The 24,021-nt window shown below is 30.3% G+C and overlaps 1 protein-coding gene across 1 annotated transcript; it reads left to right on the top strand.

Annotated features, from left to right (window-relative positions):
• Positions 1-19,752: 19,752 nt before the first annotated feature.
• On the top strand, positions 19,753-20,537 carry LOC7473037 (ethylene-responsive transcription factor ERF021). The gene has a single exon (XM_002299662.3). The coding sequence runs from the start codon at positions 19,896-19,898 to the stop codon at positions 20,436-20,438; it is 543 nt and encodes a 180-aa protein (XP_002299698.1). The 5' UTR covers positions 19,753-19,895; the 3' UTR covers positions 20,439-20,537.
• Positions 20,538-24,021: the final 3,484 nt, after the last annotated feature.

Here is a 24,021-nt window from a genome sequence, read left to right as displayed (position 1 = left end):
TGTTAACTTGCTAGCAGGTAAGGTGTGGAAGTAAATATCGACCTTTCATTGTGTATGAGATTGAGGAAATGTGGACTTGCATTATGCAAGAAGATGGGAAAGAATTTGAATTATATGAAATGAACATATTGCTGAAATGAAAAAATATGCTTAATTCCACTATTAGAGATGTGGATGAGAATTTATTGAAAGGAAAAGGAGAAATATGACGATGTAATTTCAATATATTATAAAACAAATGGATATGGAAGGAGTTGTTTGGAAATCATAGAGAAAATAATAGCATTAAATGTTTTTACTAAGATATATAAGAATTTTATTTTCTAACATTTTAAAAATAATGTAACATGCAGGATCATCTCACACAGTTGGACCTTCTTGATTCTTTCTCTAGAATTATTAGCATATAGGTGTTTTAGTAAATCTTTAATTGTAATGTTGATCAATATGAAGTAAGTCCTTTTCTTGGCTTGTAATAAACATAAATGTTATCAAATTATCATATTAACTTACCTTTTGGATTGTAAAGATGTAAAAGTATTATTACTTAGACTTTGTTTTAAGTTTTCTTAGTATTCTTCTTGATTTTACTTATTTAGAATCTATCATTATAATTGTATTTATGTTATCATATATTGTGGACTAGATAGTATAGAAATAAAAAGATTATTGTGTTGATGATGTGGGCATGCTTAAGGCTGCCATTATTTGTGATTATTTGATAAGTGATATAATTGTTATATATAAAAGTTGTAAGAACAAAAATATAAAAGAAACTCTGCTAAATTCTTAATAGTCAATATATATAGGGGTACCCTAGGCTACAACGCCAAGTCATGCTTGAGTTATTGATTAAGGCAAGGTGTGTGAGCCTCTTGCATGACTTTTATATTTTTTAACCTATTTTCATTAATTGTTTCTATTTAAATATTTATTTATGCCCTCTCTATTATTTATTAAACAAATTGAATTATTGTTTTTAAATAATGATTCATTTTTTTACAATTGTTTAGTTGTATGATACTTTAAAGATATTAGTTTGATTTATATTGAATTTGTTTCCTCTTATATTTTATATAAATTAGCTATATTTGTATGAAGTTCTTATAAAAACAAAAATCATTTGTTATTAGCAAAATTACTTAGCCACTAAGATAAAATAAAAAATATTTAAAATGAAAAAAATAGGTAGTGTAAAACATTGGTATGTGCATTTAATTTTAATTTCTACTATGACTATTAACTTTCCACTTTAATATTTAATTAGTATTAGCAATTCTTTTTTTATTTACCAATTCATATATTTCTTAATTTATTTTATAAAGTATAAACAACATTTTTTTTTGTTGATGAGTTAAAAAAAACCATTATACATGAAAATATATTTATAATGTAATTATTATTTTTTTCATATTAGAAATTGACTTTATATCCTACTATTAGCGTAAACAACATGTTTGCATTTTTTAAATAAAATATATGATATCTTAAAATGCATCCATACATATAATGCTATTATATGTAAATTCATGTTTTTTTAATCATAAATAACTTAATTTGTGCTTATATAATTGGATAAGTTTTCAATATGTCTATAGTTTTTTTTAATTGTGATTAGTATATTCTTGTACAATATTTTATTTTTTCAATATATTCTTGTATCATGTTTTTTTTAAATTTAAATTGACATAATTATGTCCTTCATTTAAAAAATGCTCTTGTGCTATAAAAGGATATAGTTGAGCAATTATACTATTATATCATTGAATAACTCGAGGGAAATTTTGAAATGAAAAATACAAATTTATTAATTTGAATAATTTTTTTGATAAAATCATAAATTAGAAATTGAATAATACTTCATAAGGATATAATATATACAATTAAAACTACAAGCATATATTAAAAACTTATTCAATTATAATTGGGACAAATTAACCTGGTTTTTTATTTAGAAAATTCTTTCTCTTATCCATTTTAATTGTTCCTTCTTATTTATAAATAGTTACATTTTTCCGGCAACCCCCGAACAGAAAAAAAACAACCAAATAGCTTGACCATATAAACCTTTTTCTTAGAAAATCTTCCTTCCAACTCCTCTTTTGTGGGGTTAATTTGTACTAAGCTAGCCTTCTATTATTTAACTTCTCAACATTCGAAGCCTAATGCCGACTAAGGCTTTAGATACAATGAATATTCTTCACATCATTCTAAAAGAATCGACAAAGTTTTCCCTTGAGGATTGCTTTAAAATTATTCAATTAGGTCATTATCTCAAGGCATGCAGTTGAATCTTATATTAGCACGTTTTCAGATTCTTAAGATTGTTGATGCTTTTCAATATCCAGTTGTTTTCATGTTATGTATATATGGCTGCCTGATATACAAACGGGCAACATGTTATAAGTAAAATTTTTGTGTAAATGAGGGCTTAAAGCTCGAGCAATATTAAATTAATGTGTCGAGCCTTACTTGTCACATTCCTAAAGAACTATGGGTGTAGCCCTCTTTCATAGAACAATCTCATGTCCCGTGGCATCATAAAGACCTGTCAGATCTTATTTGCTATATGAGAAATTGTCTTCCACCGAATAAGATGGATCCACCTTTTCCCCTCCATGTTAGCCCAAATAAAGTTGCGACACAATTTCTTAATTTTATTACAAATAGATTTTGGCAATAAAACTGATTGCATATGATACAAAGGAATAACAAAAAGAACAAATTTACATAAAGTAATTTACAAGATGAATTTTATTATTTTGTTATAATTAAATGACTAAAAGTTTATAGCATATTATATTCTCATATAAAGAGGTATAAGGGGGAAATCATCATGGTTAATGCGAGATCAATCAACATGCTTGGTTTTTAGTTTGAAAATACTACTTTGGTAAAATTAAATATTGTTTTGGCAGAGAGGATTTCACCATTATATTTTATGGTACATGGTAAGAAGCCTAAGAACATTACTTAAGTATGAATAATTTCACCATCACTTCATGTGATGCATGGTGGAAAACTTCGAGAAGTTCAATGTTGTGAACTTTAAAAGGTGGCAATATAAGAAGCTCTTTTATCTCATTACCTTGATGTGAAACCTTGGCCTATTATAACTATTATAACGAGGATAACCAAGAAACATGATGAAAATTTTGATGCATAGAGATTTTGTTATACAGATTAAAGTAAAAATATTTGTGGTTATCGAATAAATAAAAATAAATGATAAAACATTTATACTCGAAGTTAGCTTGGAAATGCTAAATATTCAACTATAAAACGGTACAAAAACATTGAGGAATAAATGGAAATGACTAGTTTCCTGGTTTGAAAACTAGTGGTGCCAATAGAATTGGCTACCGAGAACTCCACCTTACAAATTTTCTGGTTTGGAAACTAATGGTGATAAATATTTGTACCAACTGTTTGGGTGAAAAATTATAAATTAAGTCCCTCAACAGTAGTAAAAAAAATAAAATACCAGGATACAAGTTGGCATACAACCAAACACGATCTAGGATTAATTAAGGGGGTATAAATGCTTTGAGTTAAAAAGAAGAATGACTCTCCCTCTTCCCCCTAGGGCTGACCATAATCAACAAAAATACCCTCCTCCTCTTGAAATTTCTTCACCAAAACTCTTGCATGTCTTTAGAAAATCATACTTAGATGAATAATGAGTGAGTGAGAAGATGAAAACCATCATTTAAAGGTATAGAGATAGAGGAAAGTTCGGTCAAGGAGGAAGAAACTTGAAGGGGACTAAGTTAAGGAGAGAAAAAAAGAAAAGAAAAATCAGCAAGAACACCCTAGGCTTGTTTAAATTCGTGAGGTAAGAGAATTTTCCTTGTTTCCACCCTTGTTTGAATGGATATTCATATTGTTAGCAAGAATGAAACCCCCAAACGTGGAGCCCTAGCGTTTTGACATATACTGATTTTGGGAAACCTAATGAAACCAAGAAAAGATATATTAGATGAAATAGTTGATTTAGATGTTAAAAGAATGCATGAAAAATTCTTCTTTAATTGTAAAGCCTATGAATTCAAGTCTGAATAGAATTGTTGTTTGAATTTCAATTATGTTTGAGAGCTGTTATTGATGTATTTTGATGAATATTCCTCATGAATATTGTGTATAAACATGTCACCTTACAATAGAAACAAAGTTTGTTTTATTTGGAGTTATGGATCTCCAAATATGAACAAAATACTAAGGTAAGGTTATGCTGGAAACTACTGGACATAATTGTTGTATGACTTTCAGTTATGTTTGAGAGCTTCTATTTTTGTATTTTTATGCATATTCCTCATATATATTGTGTATAAACATGTTCCCTTATAATAGAAATAAATTTTGCTTTATTTGGAGTTATGAAACTCCAAATATGAACAAAATACTAAGGTAAGGTCATGCTGGAAACTACTGGATAAAATTGTTATGTGACTTTCAATTATGTTTCAGAGCTAATATTGATGTATTTTGATGCATATTCCTTATGGATATTGTGTATAAATGTGTTATCTTACAATAGAAACAAAGTCTGCTTTATTTGGAGTTATGGAATTTCAAATATGAACAAAATACTAAGGTAAAGTCATGCTAAAAACTACTGGACATAATTGTTGTCTGACTTTCAATTATGTTTAAGAGCTGCTATTGATGTATTTTGATGAATATTCCTCTTGGATATTGTGGATAAACGTGTTACCTTACAATAAAAACAAAGTTTGCTTTATTTGGAGTTATATAACTCCAAATATGATCAAAATACTAAGGTATGGTCATGCTGGAAACTATTGGACATAATTGTTGTCTGATTTCCAATTGGGTTTGAGATTTGATATTGGTAACTTTTGATACATGTTCCTTATGGGAATTATATGCAGATGTGTTAACTTTAAATTGAAACAAGTTCCCCTCTATTTGGATTTATGGAACATCAGATATAGAAGAAATGCTAAAGAAGGGTTAGGCGATAGGCTATAAGATAGAATTGTCGATTAACTTCTAAATGGATTTAAGGTTAGTGAATGATATAATTTTTGGCAGCTATATTCCTGAAAGTTGTGCTTGAAGTGTTAACTTTCACTGGGAACTGACCCCCCTTGAATTAAAGATTGAGAACTTCAGTTAGGGACTAGAAACCATAGATTGGCCATGCTGCAAAGCGATGGACAAATTTGTATACGTGTGAAATGAGTGACTTTGGACTTGATAATGATTTATATGAGTTAGTTCTTCTAAAATATGGAAGATGTATATGTTAACATTTTAAAAAGACCTTATATATAGGGCTTATATGAAACATAGACACTGAAATCGTCAACGAGAAACTAAGTTGTGTGAACGCTTGAGCATTAATATGTTAACCTTAGAAATGTGCCTAATATATGTATGTATGTTATGATAGGCAAATAGACATGCATGAAAGATATATAATTAATAAATACAGATCTATTGCACACAATGATATGACAGAAACATAACCAAGACTTCTCTATGAATTAAGAGGAACGACAGGGATTGGATCTTTAGTTGGAGAAAGCCATGACACAGGAAGAGCAAGTAGGTGTATCATATCTCTTCTTTTCAATTCACATCTAATTATTGGTAGGCTACATATTCTTATAAATTGCTAGTTTCAACAAGTTCTATACTTAAATATGGATATATTGTACAAAAAAAAGAAGATGAATTATGCGGAATGCATGATTAGTTACAAGTCGTTGGTTGGTGGTAAAGAATTGTTAAATTGAAATTGGGAAGAGAAGTAGTAGTAGTAGTAGTAGTAGTAGTAGTAGTAGTAGTAGTAATAATAATTACTATAGTGTTGATGACTAAAGCTCTGTTATGAAGATACTTAGTGTCGTAACAAAAATTACAAATAAGGCCTAGCAACTGCAGAAGTTGAAGTGTGATCATGGTTTTGATACTTAGTTACTATAATGAGTAACTAAGGAAATGATATGGTTAGATGTTTAGTTTTTGGAGGAGGGAAACTAAGGTTAAAGTAATAATACTTAGTCATCGAAAGATTAATGACTATGAAATTGGTGAAGCTGAAACTTCATCATGAAAATATCAATGATTAAGGAAGTAAATTGAAAACATGAAACATTTGACAAGATTATCTTCGGTTAATGGTATCAAAGTCGGGATGGCCGGGAACATTTGATAAGATTATCTGCGACTAATGGCATCAAAGTTGGGATGACCGGGAACATTTGATAAGATTAGCTCCGGCTAATGGCATCCAATTAGGGATGGCCGAGAACATTTGATAAGATTAGATGCGGCTAATAGCATCCAAATAGGGATGGCCGAGAACATTTGATAAGATTAGCTATGGCTAATGACATCCAACTTAGGATGGCCGGGAACATTTAAGAAGATTAGCTTCGGCTAATGACATCCAAATTAGGATGGCCGGGAACATTTGAGAAGATTAGCTTCGGCTAATGACATCCAAATTAGGATGGCCGGGAACATTTGACAAGATAAGTTTCGGCTAATGACATCCAAATTGGGATGGTCAGGAGTTTTTAAAGGAAAACAATGAAAAGGTCATGATGTCCGCAAATAGGACGTTCAGAATTGAGTAATGAGTTAATTGACACTAATAATATTCAAATTAGGATAGTCATGAATACCTGAAGAGATTATTGAAGCTTAAGATTAATGAGGTCATATTGAAATAATAAAGAAATTGTAAAAGTATATAAGACATCTGACATAAGTTAACTATATGCTTTGTACTAGGATTTCATTAATACTCCCTCATATTTTAACACATGTTTATGAATTTGATGTTGTAACAGGACCTTCCTACACTCAAGCTGCTTGGTAGTCTTTTAGGGTAATACTTTTATTAAGGGTATGTAACATAACAAAATATAGTATTAGTAGCATGAACATATGACATGCCTCTTTTGTGTAAATTGCAATGTATTGAATCTTAATCTGTGTAAATATAGTAAGTTGTGAATTTCATATATTACTATGCTAATTAGAAATCGTTCAATTTATTTAAATTTTATTTACATAATTCATATTAAGTATAAATTGAATAGGTGACATGCTTGTTGATAGTAGAACTTATATTAAGAAGTATATTGATTGGATGACATATTGAGATGTACTGATGACCGAATGGTATTATGATAGTGTAGTCGATAACTTGGTATAGGCTATATACAAAGGAGGCACTGCTGAAATTTTGGTAGAATATATAAAAAAAAATTCACACCAAATTTCCTAATGTATTCAGAAATAGGATATTAAAATTTATGGCGTTACACTTGAACTTGGAAAATATCTTGGTAAAAAACACACCAGAGCTGTTGGACAAAGAGTCTGATATCATTGTAATGGAAATTGTTGACAAATTAAAGTATAATGATTTCATGTATAAGAACTACATCTTGAATGAATTGGATAATACATTCTATGATGTATATAATTCCATCGATAGTGCCATGACATTATAAGAAATCTTGAATCAAAAGTACATGGCTGAGGATATTGGCTTGAAAAAAAATAAAAATCTTAATTGGAAAATTTCATGACTTTAAAATTGTTAATGAAGATAATTATCAGCTAAGTTCAAGATTTTAAACTTATCATATATGATATTCGTGATGAAAGGATGATTCTAAATGAATTTTTCTATATGGCTATTGATATTAATAAGTTGTTATTATCTTAGAAGGATTTCAAGAACTATCTTAAATATAAGCTAACAGATATAAGAGTTAAAGACCTCATTCTAAAGTTTAAGATAAAAGAGGACAATAAGTTGTCCATAAAGAGAGCAAGCTCCTCCTTAATAGTTGTAAGGTAAATATGGTTGAGCAATTGGCAAAGTCCCATAAGAAAAATAACTAGAAGAATAAGTTTATTGTAAAAAACATAGGTTTTTCCTAGAAACTTAATGAAAAGTATTTTATGTGTAACAAAGTTGGATATCAGACCAATGATTACATAAGCATGCTTTAGCAAAGATAATCCTAAACAATGATAGATTGACATTAAAGCTATAAGTTAGTTTTTTGCTAAAAAGAGGGATGTTTTTCACTTACCATGAAGTAGGTGATGAATAATTATACATGACAAACTCCTTAACCTCAAAAGCACAAGGTATTAAAAAGTTCATATTAAAGATAACTTTCGACAAATTTCTCACCCTCAACAATATGCTACATGTTATTGACATTAGAAAGAATTTAATGTCTATTTTATTATCGAGAAAACATGATTTCAAAATAATCTTTGATGAGTTACAACTTCTTTTAGTCTTCACCAAAATAATCATCTTCAGCCTCCATCTCTAAGAAAAAAAAATCAACCCATCAACCTTATCAATCCAGATAGCCTAACAGAACAAACATCCATATCACACCAGTAAACCAAACAAAACCAACATTTTTCTTTTCATTTGCACCAGATTTAGCCAGACATGAACATCTATGGTAGTGGAGCAAATCATAGTTTAAGAAAGAGGGGGACTTTAGAAAGAACGACCAAATTCCATCTCTCTTTAGTGCCATGTTCCATAATAATAATAATAATAATAATAATAATAATATTAGAAAAGAGAAAAATTACAGATTTTTAGCTTTCCTCCCCATTTTACTTCTCTAAATTTTTTCTATTGTCTAAATCATTTTATAAATGTTTGTACAAGGTATTATTATACCAATTTGCTAAAAAGTAAAGATAAGAATATAAAGGTAATAACGAACGATGGAAATAGTGAGTTCAAAATATTTTTTGGTGAATTTTGTTCCTAACATAGTATTATCCACTAAACTAATACTCCTTCTTTATTTTAACAAAATAGCATTATTGAACGAAATAACCAAACTCTAAAAGAAATTATAAATGTCACGTTGATAAGTTCGGAAACACTTTAGAACTTGTAAAGGGAGAAAATTTTGACTGTTAATTATATGCTTACTAAACTACTCCAAAAACATAGAAGAGACTATATGAATTGTTAAAAGGTAAAATAATTTCCTATAAATACCTTAACTTGTGGGGTATATTGCAAAAGTTGCAAACCTAATCCTAAAAAGGTCAAAATAAGATACAAAACTATGAATATTATTTTTATCTAATATGTGTATAATAGTAGTGCTTATCAATTTCTTATATACACAAGTCAAGTATTAAGAATATTTATCATAATATTGTAATGGAATCAATGAATGCTATATTTTTTGTAAAAGTGTTTCGTTTTAAGAAAGTATAAGAAATTTGTTCACTTAAAAAGATGATTGGAGAAAGCTTAAGTAGTCATCATTAATTGAAAGATGATGAAGCTCAACCAAGGAGTAAGAAAGCGAAAATGACCAAAACATTTGGTCCTATAATGTCTTGTTATGAAGGTTTCTATTGTAAGGAGGCAGTAAATAGTGAAAATAAATCTATTATGTTTAATCATACATGAGAACTAATGATTATCCCACCTGAAAGAAAATTATTAGATCATATGTAGATCTTCAAGAGAAAGATGAAAACGAATGAAACATTTGATATTATAAAACAAGACTAGTTAGTAAAGGATTAAAATAACAAGAATATGTAGAATATTTTAACACATATTCACTTATATAAAAAATAACTTCCATACAAGTTTTAATAGTCATTGTAACTATTAACAAGCTTAAAATACATCAATTAGAAGTAAAAATAATTTTCTCAAATTGTGACCTTGACAAAGAGCTGTATATGCAACAATCTAAGGGGTTTGTTATCAAATGATAAGAAATGAAAATCTGCAAGCTTTTCAATTTTTCATTTGGTTTGATATAAATACTTAAACAATGGCGTGAAATATTTAATAGAGTTTTATTGTTAAATGAATTTGATATCAATGAAGTTGATATTTTTGTGAAAAACATAGAAAAGTGTTATGTAATTATATGTCTTTATGTGGATAACTTTCTAATTTTAAGCGATAATGATTACATGATCAAGTCTATCAATAACAAAAATGGAAATAACACAAGGAAGATAACAAATACAACTAACATATAAAATCTACCAAATACAATCACTACCTAAAAAACTCAATTTAAATTTTATTACTAAATATTTCTCTTCAAGTAGTCCGCCTCTCTAAAAGGTTTATAACTATTTAAATAAACCTAAAATCTGACATAAACTAATTAGAAAATCCAAAAATAAAGAGTAAAAATAAGAAAACTAGCCCGAACAATACATTCTTGGCCTAATTTTGAGGTCTTCAAAACCTTGACTAATTACAGCAAGCTAAACCTATTATAGAACTAGGCAAGTAGAATCTCCTAGCAAAATTTAAGTACAATCCATCGATCAAATAAAAAATTATTGGTCTTTTTTAAGGTTGACCACTTTGCTCAACCTATGCCTTTTCTTGAGCTTAACCTAGTCCTATTGGTCCATAAAAATCCTATAAGACAATCTACATAGCCAAATTATGACAAATCCATAATTGATTGATTAGAACCATCTAGATCATCCAAGAAAATGTTAACTAATAAGTTTGACATGAAAGATTTAGGTGCTGTGAATAACATAATAAAAACAAAAATTATAAGGACATTTAATGAACTTGTATTGTCCCAATCTTATTATATTGAGAAAATTATTAACAAAGTTTTTAAAGGTGATAATAGCACTGCCAAAATACCAATGGATGTAAGTGTACATTTGTCTAAAAATAAAGATGTAGCAACATACTAATTAGAATATTCTTGGATAATTAGGACCTTGATGTATGTTATGAAATACATAAGACCATATATTGCATCATCAGTTTGTAAATTGAGTAGATATAAAATAATTCAAGTATGAATCATTTAAAAACAATAAATAGGTTACTTAAATATATGAGGTATACCTTGAACTATGAGTTACGCTATAATGGTTACATAGTAGTACTATAAGGGTTTAGTTATGCAAATTGGATATTCAATAGTAAAGATTCAAAACAACTAGTAGATATGTCTTACACTCAGGGGAGCAATTGTGTCTTAAAAAATCCCAAATAAAAATGCACCACAAGATTCACAATAAATTAGAGTTTATTGCTCTTGATAAAACTAGAGAGAAAGTTAATCCATTTTGGCCAAAACAAGTGTCGGTAATTTATGTTCATTACAACAACTAGTCAACAATTGAAATGACACAAAGTAGTATATAATAAGTTTAGATATATACATCGTAGACATAATACTATTAACTTATTGTGGATAATACAAATGATGGAATTATTTTCGTTGACTATGTATGGTCAAAGAAAAATATTACGAATCCGCTTACCAAAGTTTTAACAAGAGATCTCTTATATAGTTCATTGAGGGGAACAAACTTAAAAACTTTAAAAATGAAATAGTGTTATAATGATAACCCTACCTAGTTGACTGGAGACCCCAAAATCTAGGCTTAAAGGGAAAACTAAGTCATGTGGTGCTCTTGGTAACACTAAGAAGTTATAATTTCATGTGTATTCTATGATGAAGAGAAGTACTAGCTACAATGTCACGAGGGTAAATTGTGCTCTTAATAATTCTAATATTTTGGTTTATCAAGTGGAGTATAACATAATACTCTTAATAAGAGATCACATATATGAGTGAGAACTATAATATTTTATGAAAAAAATTAAAGGCTAAATTTTACAAAGCACTCATAAAATCATGAGTCATTCAGAGCCAAAATGAATATAACCATGAGAACTAAATAAAACTCCATGAAAGAAACTATGTGAGAACTATTGTCTTAGTAATAGTTCATGACATCATGTTTACTAATTAGCCAAGTAAACTTGATATTATTTCACCAAGGAAGGTTCAAAGTCAAAAGTTATTTATCCTGAAATAATGACTTACAATTTCATCATTTCTTTATAATTTCATTTGTCGTTGTATATTGGCCGGTCAATTTCTATATATTTGGAGAATTGTTGTAAAAATTAGCTACTAGACATTATTATTAAACTCATTCGAGGCCTAATTAAAAATGGGATACACCTACGTTTTTGGTTTAAAACTTGATGAAAAATGTTCTCCAACATGGATTCTATAACATGGAATACTAAAATGTCTAAAATTAATTGTGAGGCGATGATAAATTGATGTTAAAGAACTCTTGGTGGAATTGACAAAATACCAAAATTCCAACAATAAAACTTTTTCTCACATTAAAAAAATAAAAACTATTTTTCTCTCCCGTGGCTATATATATATATAACCTTTGTCCTATATTAAATATATAAAAAAAAGACAAACTCTTCTTCTCTTTCAAGGCCTATATATAAAGGCTTTTATGGTTTAATAAAATAACAAAAAAAAGTATTATTTCTTAGTTATTTTCCTCTGGTTTCATCTTTTATGGTAATTCTAGTTTCATGTAGACCAAAGTGAATTAGATTTCTTAAGTTTTTTCGACTTAGTATTGAAGTGTATCAATACTAAGTAGTAAGATTGTTGAATCCTAAAAGGCAATTCACTTTCAGAGTCTTTAGATTTACCGATGGAATTTTCTGTTAGTATTTATACTCACAGTTTGTCGGCACAAAATTTACCGATGGGCTCACAAACAGAAATAATCTGTCGAAAAAAATCTTGTCAGTGATTTGTGGTCTGTTAGTGAATCCATCAATAATAATTTTACAGATGAATTTACTGACAGAAAAGGCCTGCAAAAAACAATTTACCTGCTTCATTCCATCGGTATTTCCATTGTTAAATATAACATATCACTGACAAAAAAACCGTAAAGTCAACATGTAACTGTCAAAAAAACTGTCTATTATTTCGTCAGTAAGTAAATAGTAGGAGTGACATTTGCAGTAATTCTTTTTCAACTCTCTGAAATATACCGACAAACTTAGGCCATTAGTAACCCCGTTAGTAATAATTTAAAAATATTTTTAAAAAATATCTATTAAACAGAAGTAGAAAATAATTAAAAAACTAAATTAATATAAAATTTAAATATTTATTATAAATTTAAACATTTATAAGTTCAAATACAATTAATCTAGAATAGAGGTATTGGAGGAGAAGCATCTTCGCCTGGACCATGGGGTGAATAAAAGGGAGTACATATACCACTCATCTATGATCTCATCTCTATTACCAATCGACGAAGTTCAGTCATCTCAGCATTGAGTCGTTCATAATCAGTAGCAAGATTGGTTGTCTGAGCTTGAACTCGCTAGTTTAAAATCACCTCGAACTCCAAAGTTTGAGTGCTCGGAATCGATTATAAGCATCCAACAGTTGAAACACTAATCTAAAATCAGCTCCTTTTCTTTTATATATTTTTTTGCTCTCTTTTACATCTCATACCAAAAATCACCCAACCTATATAAAAAAAATGAATTATATGTTAGTAAATGAATAAAATAATAATAATAATAATAATAAATTATCTTGATTTCAATCTTACCTAGTTATAGCGTCAATCTCTCAAATCCTCCTTGCAATAGCGTTGTCAATTATATCCCGTTCAAATTTTTCCTTGTAGTTAAAATATTTACAAGAAATTTTAATTAATGTAAAAAAACTAACCGAATTAATATTATAAAAAAAAATATTTAAGTTAATGCTAACCTTAAATGTTCTGAACTATGTATCAATCATATGTTTTCATTCAGGATGTTTGAAAACCTGATTTCATTGAAATAATAAAATTTTGATTGACAATTTCATTGCTGATGTTTTGGTTCTGGTATCCTCGATGTTTGTAAAGCTGAAATTGACGGTGGTTCTTGAAATTAATTTTTCAAAAAAATTTAACTTGTCATTGTGAAAGGAAAACAAACTTATATTGAAAGGTCGGTTTTCCATTAAGTCTGGTACTTTCGGGTAAATGTATCCTACTATGAAGGGACCCCTCATTGACACGGTGGCATCACACTTAGCGAGCCCATGTCGAGTGTGGTTGCTTGTGTCTCAGGTGTCTACTCTTGTTCGGCACCTAACGCTTATAGTATTCAGAAACGTTGTTAAAAGAACTAGTAGCGACCCTGTTCGTAGAACGTGCTATTGACTTTTTCCTAGGCATATACACAAATTAAAGGATTAAGATACCGTAAACCATTCATATTTAAAAAAAAAACGGTAGCATTTCCCCTATACAAGAGACTACCTAAAATTTTTAAATCTACAAATACACAATAATTTAAATTGAATTGGCACAAACCAATTGATTTTATTTCAATCTATGTCAATCAAATAATTTCAATTATATTAATTTAACTAAAATTTCAATTAACTTTGCTACGACCATTTACAAAATGATCATAAGAGGATAATATAAATACATTAAAGGATTTGTAGTATCAATATTTTACATTGAAAACTATTCATTTATCCTAACTATTATCTTATGTATTTTTATTTATTTATGATGGCTAGTATTTTTGTTTATTTTTCATGAAATTCAAAATTGTTTGTTAACATTAGCAAATCAATTAGCTTACCATATTAATAATAGAAAAAAAAACAAATTTAAAAAAATTCCAACAACATTTATACATTCATTAAATTTACTGAAAAGTTAAAAAAATAAAAAAATTCCAACAATCTATATACAATCATTAAATATCAGGAAAAATTAAACAAAATTTAAAATTTTCTAATAACATTTATACAACCTTATACCTAAGAACTAAAAGTATTGGAAAAATATTTGGACTTAGAGATAACCTTATATCTAAGAACCCTAAGTATGTGAATGACGTCACGAAGCCAATTAATCTTCGATAAGTCAGTATATAATCTTTTTCCTTGTAAAGAAAGGTTATTTTGCCACAAACAAACAAAAAAAACTCATGTTTATTTTTCAACTTGCTACTGAAATTTGCAGCTAAAAAAACATAATATAGTCTCATCTAACTAACCCTAATGGACTGTTTTTGGGTTGCAAGCTAATGGGTTAAACTAATAATTAATTAATGTCTAGTTTCCATATATGGTTGGAAAGCTTGAAATGTCTAGTTTCCTGAATGACTGAATCATAGCAAAATTCAAGTTGTAGCTCCAGAAATGTTGCAATGTCTAGTATAACAGATTTGACAAGATTTGTCTGGTAACTTTGACCCTTTGAAATAATATGTTCATGAACTCCAATGCACGGTTTGAGAGATATGTCTCATATCTCAAAACTGATCACTAGAAATTTTAAGGCCAAATTCATACCTAATTTGGTTCGTATTAGACGAGGATCTACTATGATTTCTTTGTCAGTGGTATCATATCAACAGTATTTTTATAAAAACACCCTATTCTAGTCGCTAGGATATTGCAATTCAATAACTTTTTCTAACATTTCATAGTAGTCAACTTCAAACTCATTAGAAGTCGATCTCTTAACATGTACCCCATTGTTATGTGTCTTTCTAACTTGACTATACTCTTCAGTATGAAATACATGTCCATTGATGAAATACTCATTATAGCACTTCATCTTTCTTTCAGGACTCAGACTTAGTAAATTCAAAGTAACACTAGCATTCCCTACCAATTGATAAACCTGGTACATGAAATACATCTCAATCACAATTAATGAAAAATGTGTATTTAAATTAAGTATCACAAGAGATAAGAATGATTAAACATTCCTTCCATGTTTTTTGAACCACGTGGAAAATTGTTCATATGGTAATTGAAATATTTGGGATGCAGTCAGTTGTGAGTTTTTAGACAATAAAAATTAACGATATTGTCTACAAGGAATTCAACAATCTATCAATTTATAATAATATAAGAGATAAATTGTTATAAAGTAACAACATAAGTATTATACTTACTAAATAAAAGGTTTTAGTTCATCATAGTTAAATAACATAAAATTATATGCTTGCTAAAATTTTATTTTTATCAAACATCTTTCCATCACAATATTTTTTGATACGTGTCATCCAGGATGGAAGATATTGATAAGTTTCTACTCGAATGCACTTCCTTACCATCGTCATGCCTTGGAATGAGGTTGATTCTTGTTCTCAAGTGAGGTTCGAAATAGTATGAGATAAATATTGAGATCTCTTCGACAATATAAGCCTCACATATCAAAGCCTTAACATGCACCTTGCTTTTTACTTTTCTTTTAAAGTTAAACAAGTATTTGTATGAAATTAAATATATATTTTTAATTAAAAAAACAATAGAATTTTAATTACGATGCATGTGTAATCCTTAACCTCTTGAATGAATATATCCATCTATATTGGATTGGGCCTCTAACTTTTGCCTTAAATGGTAGATATATAGATAGATGCTTCATTGAGTCCAAGAATAATGAAGGGAATATCATCGCGTATTTGCAAATTCTTTGGACGATATCCATTTCAAGCCTTTCCATGTGTTTTGTCTATAATTTGTTTGAGCATATATCTCTAAAAAAATGATTGATCTTCATAAGTGCATCCCATATCCTATTTGGAAATAAATCTCAGTAAGCTAGTGAAATGAGTGTTTGCATAAACACGTGGCAGTCGTGACTCTTCATTCCATACAATATACAATCCTTCAAATTCATCAACCTTGATGTGTTCAAATTATATCAATCAGGAAAACATAGACTCGTAAGCCATTGATAGACAAGTAATTGTGTATTCTTGTTTAAGGCGAAGCTGGCTTTGGGCTTTATGATCTATGATCCATTATAAACCAACTTTATATTTTTATGATGACAAAACAAAGATATATTTATTCTAGCCTTGATGTTGTCTTTTGTCTTTCTTTTCATCTTCATCATCATGATGAAAATATTTTCAAACATGCTATTTTCAATGTGCATGATATCAAGGTTATGGTAAAAGAGATTGGTCTTCCAATAAGGAAGACCCCATAAAATACTTCTCTTTATCTAATTATGGTTCAAATCAAAACAAGAAAACATCTGCTTACGACATTGAAAACCAAACACAATGTTATCGTATTCTGACACTATGTCATACAATTCTTCACTTGACAGTAATGGCGGTGAAACATCCTTTTCAACTTTGCTAATAAATATATCTTTTTTGTTATTTCTGTACTTATGATCTGTTGGTAAGAACCACCTATGGCAATTTACTGTCATTTATTAACGTGAAGACTTTGTTATTCTTCGTACAGTATAGACATGCTAGTTTTTCATGTGTGCTCCAACAAAAAACCATTCCATACGCAGGAAAATCATTAATAGTTCACATAAAAAATGCTTTCATCTAAAACTTTTGTTTCCTCGATACATCATATATCAAAGCCTCGGATGACCACAACTACTTCAACTCATCAATCAACAGATGAACATCTATATTTTGACCCAGACTATTAGGACCGGGTATTAATGTAGAAAAAAACATGAACTCCAACCTCATACACATCCCCATTGAAAAGTTATAAACCTTGAGCATCATCGGCCAACAAGAATAAAGAGCAGCAAAAGATCTAAATGGATTAAATTTGTTTGTACATAACCCAAGATGAACATTTCTTGATTCCACTAAAAACTAAGGATACACCCTATTAAAATGTTTTCAGACTTGACCATTGGAAGGGTGCACCATCACTCCATCCACCCATCATGTAAATGATGTCAAGTAATATACTCAACAATCTTTTATGACATGAATAACCTTTACAATCTAGGTATGATTGGAAAGTATCTAAGTTTTCTATGTGCGACAAGAGTCTTTCCCCTATAAGTTGTAGGTTTATAACGAGAATGCACACATGTTCTACACTCGGTCAACTCTGTATTTTCAAGGTAGTACAACATGTAAAAGTTTGGACATATGTTAATTTTCTGGTATCCTAGGCTGAGGGGTTTCATCATGGATTTAATAGCATAAAAGTTCTCTCCAAGCTTATTCCTTTCAAGTAAAATGCTTTTCGATCATTCAACAATTATATCATAATCAAGTAAAATGCTTTTCGATCATTCAACAATTATATCATAATCAAACTCACTCAACCCATGATCTGACTTAATGGTGAACACTTGTGCAAAGGTCGATAATTTACTATGATTTATGCATCCATCCCATAATGGTTTGTTGAAGTCTTTCAAAAGATAAAAAAATCCTAGTCATGTCTGCATTAGGGTCTTCATCTACTATTAGACATTGATCGACATAACTCTAATTCATTCTCATCACATCCATAACCATATTTCTATAAGGATTACTATTGTCATCTACAACTTCATGCACGTTGCTAGAACTAGAAGTTGACCCCACCATCTTTTCTACTATGGTCTCGTGAGGAACATATGGTTCTCCGTGTGCAAACCAACACGAGTATCTTTCCATGAACCCTTTTTGTAGAAGACATATCGTTACAACCTCTGGATTGCTTTTTACACCTCTTACATAGACATCTAGTACTGTCTCCACTAATATTTCTTAAATGAAATAGTGCGTAATTAATAAAACCCTGAACCCCATTACAAAATCCATCAAACGCAACCTTTTAGGTGAATCTCGATATATCCATGAACGATTATCTATTACTTATGTCAAACCTATATAGAATATTGATGATAACATGTATTAATTAATTACATAAACTAAATAAATAATTGAACATTTGTTTAACTCAAACTTATTCAAACTATTTTAATAGTACAACTAATTCATTATCAATTATCTATATAAATTCAAATGTCTATAAATTTACCAAAAATTTCAACTCAATAATAAAATTGATAAAATATAAAACAGACTCGTTAAATAAGTCATTATTTATTTCATCGCAAAACTCTTAAGTCACAAATTCAAATTAAATTTCATCAATTTAAAAACAAATACAATTATACAAAATCTCAAATAAACCCTAACATGTACAAATCATATATTCATACAACAAATTTCTATGAGAAAAAACTATAAAATAAGTAAACACCCAAACAAAATACATATACTATAAAAATATGCAATAAAAAATTAACATTTTAAAATTAAGTTGAAATAAAAAATGGGTATTTTGCTTACTTGAACTGGGGAATCTACAATAAAATTTGAATCATAACAGGGATGTTGAATTGAGTGTTGTGGTGGTTAAATGTGTAGTGGGAGATTGATTTGCAATAAAATTATAGGGGGTGTTGTTTGTTGCAGAGAAAAATAAAAGAAGAAGAAGAAATGGGAGAGAGAGAGAGGAGGTCGCTCGTTATGTCATAAATTAAATATTACCGACGGATTTAACATGCACTCTATCAAGCGTGATTTTTTTGTTCATATTTAACAAAATATATATATCTTTTTGCTGGCATGATAGTTTAATTATTCATATTGCTTTGTATACATGTTTATTTAATTCTTTGTAGTATATAATTTAATATTTAGATTTAATAATTAATTAAACTCAATTTAAAGAATTCCAGTTTTATTTATCTTTGAAAAAATAAATTAACTATTATTTGAATTTTATATCCAACAACAAAGAAAAATAGCACCTCTGAAATGATCCAAGCCTAAGACCTCCTGGAAAAGTGGGTCCAATCTCTTCCTTCTAGTTTCAAACCGCGTTATTGGACAGGAACTATATATATATATTTTAATCCAATGTATGTCGGTTTTTGCAACACAAATTCAATCTTATATCATTCACACTTGTACCGTGTACACATTCCGTGGTGTCTTTGGTTGCTCTGAGAAAAATCTCATAATTTCTCCTGAGAACCCGAAGAAAGGTTTTGAATTCATATGCAGAAAATGAAGCGCAATATCTTCATCACCTAGACAACTTCTTGGAAGTTCACTTCTCTAGTGATACTCCGCGTTTCATCAACTAAGATACGATCTCTACATCTATATATAAGTAATGATGAAAGTACCTCGTGCCAGCACATTCCCTCAAACATCACAAAATTACTAAAACTATTAGTGCTTTAAATTACTGTGTTACATGGAAGGGAGGAATAGTACTGCTCACCATGGTGGTATAGCTTCTAGCTATACAGGAGTACGAAAGAGAAAATGGGGCAAATGGGTGTCGGAGATACGTGAACCTGAGAAGAAAACTAGAATTTGGTTAGGCAGTTTTGAGACACCAGAAATGGCAGCAGCTGCTTATGATGTTGCAGCTTTACATTTTAGGGGATGTGAAGCAAAACTTAATTTCCCTGAATTGGCTGGTAAGCTACCAATGCCAGCAAGCTCCAGTGCTGACCACATTCGCATGGCAGCTCATCAGGCAGCTGTTAGCCTTAGGCCCTCTACTGTTGACTCGTCCCAAGGTGGTAGCTCTAGCTCCAATGTCGGGCCTATCACGGTGAGGCTCTCGCCAAGCCAAATTCAGGCCATCCATGAGTCACCATTGGATTCACCAAAGATGTGGATGCAAATGGCAGAGATAGCAACGCTAGAGGAGTCCTCCATGATGTTCTCTGATGACATTGAAGACGACGAGTGGGATAACAACCAAACAGATTCTCTTTGGGGTCCTTAGAGAATGGATCGAGTCCGTGAATACGCTAAATAGAATAGGCGTATATGCAAGAGTTAATTAATTTTCAATATAAACTTTCACCTATATTTTTTTTTGTTACGTATATGTGTTCTAAATTTTTAGCTGGTGAATGCTTAAAGCACAATTTACATTTATGTTCCTTCCACCGAAAATATTATGAGCTTGAGTCTCTCTCATAAAAACAAAAGAAAAGAATAAACTAAAGATTTATAGAAAACACAAGATGTAGTTTTTTTGCTAGGTTATTGATTCCTTTTTGGTTACATTTATTATGAAGAAATGAATGCGCAAACCGAGTAAGGACTTTGGAAGGTTTCTTAATGATATCACTGTTCCATGGAACAGTAGTGAAGGAACCATGGAAGGTGATCAAGTTTTCTACATGAGGGCCGAATTCTACTTTGTGTGGTGGACCATCCTTCCTCCTCTCTCCCTTCCAGTTCCCTCAATCCATCCTTTCTGATAAACAAAAGAGACCCATAAACACCTACACCTCCCACTTAGGTGATTCTAATTTCAAAGTAATTAAATCTCCTCTGTTTTTCTTTTCTTTTAAAACTATTAAATCTCCTCTTCCTCCCTCATAATTCCCTTCTTTGTAACACTCACTCAATTTCCCTCCTTTTTTTTAATGCTTTAGCACTTGCTCAAAAATACCTTAAAACAAACGGGTTTTGTTTGTATACTGATAAATGATACTTTTCTCAGAAAAGCACTCTCTTCTTTAAGGTTGTTGATACAAACAAGCGATCCCTAAAGATTATGGAGGATGAGTAGATATGGATTCATGGCTTAAGGAAAGCATCGGTACTGCAAGTGCAGTAGTGCGATACTTTTGGTTCCATTCCTTGTGATTCTCTATTACAGGAGTCTTTTAGCAGTCTGTTTCACTCTTTGTTGACAGTATAATAGAAGTTTTCAAGCCTTCGCTTTGGTATTTGATTCTATCAAATATGAATTGCCTATTTATGATCTCAACTAAGGCTGTAGGCCACATCTAAAGAAACATATTGAATCCTATACTCCAATCCAACGAAGCCTGATTCCAACAGTTTATAGTTGTGTGTTTTTGCGTGTCCTGCTCTTTTGGACCATATCACAGGGCAAAAGCAGAAGCCCTCACTGTTTTCCGTGATATGCTTGAAGTTAGGGTACAAGAGATCTTAGAGTAGAGTTCATGAGCTTTTATGATGGTAATTCTATGATGGTTTTTTGGGCTGGTCTTCCAAGTAGGTTCATAAGCTTTTAAAGTTTCAAAACAGAAGCCTGGAAGTTTCTGTACAATGCTTTCTTATTCCAAAATCAGGCTGGAAGTTTCTCAGAACGAAAACCCTAGTGAAGATGAAGTTGGACTATATTCTTTTCCCTTGTAGCTTTTAAAGCCCTATTCAGAATCCCATCCTTGTTCCTTAATGCATGGTTTTCTCAATGATTCAATGATGAAAGCATGTTATCTTTGTTATCTTTGTTGCAACTTCCTTGTTTGCAATGCAATCTCGTAGATAATAAAATTTTGTGTCAATATACTTACTTCTATCATAAAATACTAAATTCTTTGCTAATACAATGACTGATGAGTTGTCCACGTAAATTTCAGTAAGTTTCTTTTGTGGCATTCACAATTCCTTCAATAATTTTCTTAGCCATATGGAATGACAAACACATGATATAGTAGCTACATATTCAGCTTCACATGTTGACAAAGTGACTATAGATTGTTTTTTTGAACTCCATGTGAATGTCGTGTCTTCTATGTAGAAAACAAATCTCATAATGCTTTTTCTATCATCCATATTACTAGCGCAATCAGTATTACTATAACCCACAAGATCAAAGCTATTTGAATATCCATAGAATAAGCTAAAATCTATGGTACCTTTGATATATCAAAGAATTCTCTTTAAAGTTTCGCAATGTGTCATAGTTGGTGTCTCCATAAATCTACTTGCAAGTCCTCCCCCAAAAATAATATCCAGACGAGTGCATGTTTAATATCTTAAACTCTCAACTAAACTCTTGAATGTTGTAGAATTTATATTTTATCCTTCATTATTCTTTGACATCTTTACTCTATAGTCAACCAGAGTATTTATTCTTGCACAATCTTTTATCTTGAACTTCTTGAGAACCTCCCTTGCAAACTTCTTTTTATTCACAAAGATTTCATCTTCTCCTTGTTTGATCTCAATCTCTAAGTAGTAGGCCATGAGACCAATATTCATCATCTCAAACTCCTTGATCATAGCTTGCTTGAAGTCTTTAAACATCTTTGAATTATTTCCTGTAAAGATTAAGTTATCAATATACAAACAATAAGAGTATCACCACTCTTTTATCTTTAATTAGATAGTATATTCATGGGGGCATTTACCAAATTCATTCTTTAAGAAGTAGTCATCAATGCGACAATATCAAGCCCTTGGGGCTTGCTTCAATTCATACAAGGCTTTGTTCAACTTTAATACCTTGTCTTCATGTCCCTTCAATTCATAACTCATAAGTTGCTTAATGTAGACCTCCTTTTCAAGAAAACCATTAAAAAAACTAATTTGATATCCATTTAATAGATTCTCAATCTATGCTGGAAAGCCATGGCAATGATTAATCAAATGGTTTCCAATCTAGCAATGGGAGCAAAAACCTTGTCATAGTCAATCTCATGCTTTTGACTATAGTCTTTTTCCACTAACCTTACCTTGTATCTCTCCACCTCTCATTTGATATTTTTTATTTTCTTTGTAGATCCACTTGACACCTATTGGCTTCTTTCTACTTGGTCTAGGAACCAATTTTCATATATCATTTTTCTTAATTGATGCAATCTTCTCATCCATAGCAATTCTTCATTTTGCATCCTTTATTGCTTATTCAAACACTATAGGATCACATATAGCAAGGTGATAATATAGTGTTACATCAATATCAATAGGAATAGTTACCTTATATAATTCATCAAGGCTTTTCATCCTTCTTGGTGGATTTGATGGGTTGTCACTACTTGAACTTTTAATAGATAAAAAAGATAAAAGTGAAGGTGGCGCCATTGGTGATTGTGGAATAGTAGCTTGTTCTTGATAATCTTCATATCTCACCTCCTTTTCATTAAGAAGCAGTAAAAAATTATATTTCTCACCATCATGTTCCTTCTTCATCGAACTCAACATCTTTATTAATCATCATATTTCCTTCATTGGGGTTGTAGAGCTTATATCTTTTGGACTTTTGATCATAGCCAACAAAGATCATCCCTTTTCTCAAATCATCCAGCTTGGTCCTTACTTGATCATCTACATGCATATAGTCAATGTTTCCAAATATTTTCAAGTGGGTAGCATTTGACTTTCTTTCATTTCATGCCTTTTATGGAGTCATGTCATTCAAGCCTTTAGAAAGACACTTATTTGACAAGTAGATAGCACAATCTATAGCTTCAGCCCAAAACTCTTTAGGCATCTTCTTGCTTTTGAGCATGCTCTTGCCATGTTGAGAATACTTCTATTCTTTCTCTCCACCACGCTATTTTTTTATGGGAATCTAGGCACCGTTAGGAGTCTCTTCATAC

Source organism: Populus trichocarpa, chromosome 1 (genome assembly GCF_000002775.5).
Source record: "Populus trichocarpa isolate Nisqually-1 chromosome 1, P.trichocarpa_v4.1, whole genome shotgun sequence".
NCBI lineage: Eukaryota > Viridiplantae > Streptophyta > Magnoliopsida > Malpighiales > Salicaceae > Populus > Populus trichocarpa.
The sequence above is the reverse complement of the archived record's forward strand: the minus strand, read 5'-3'. Positions and strand labels throughout refer to the sequence as shown.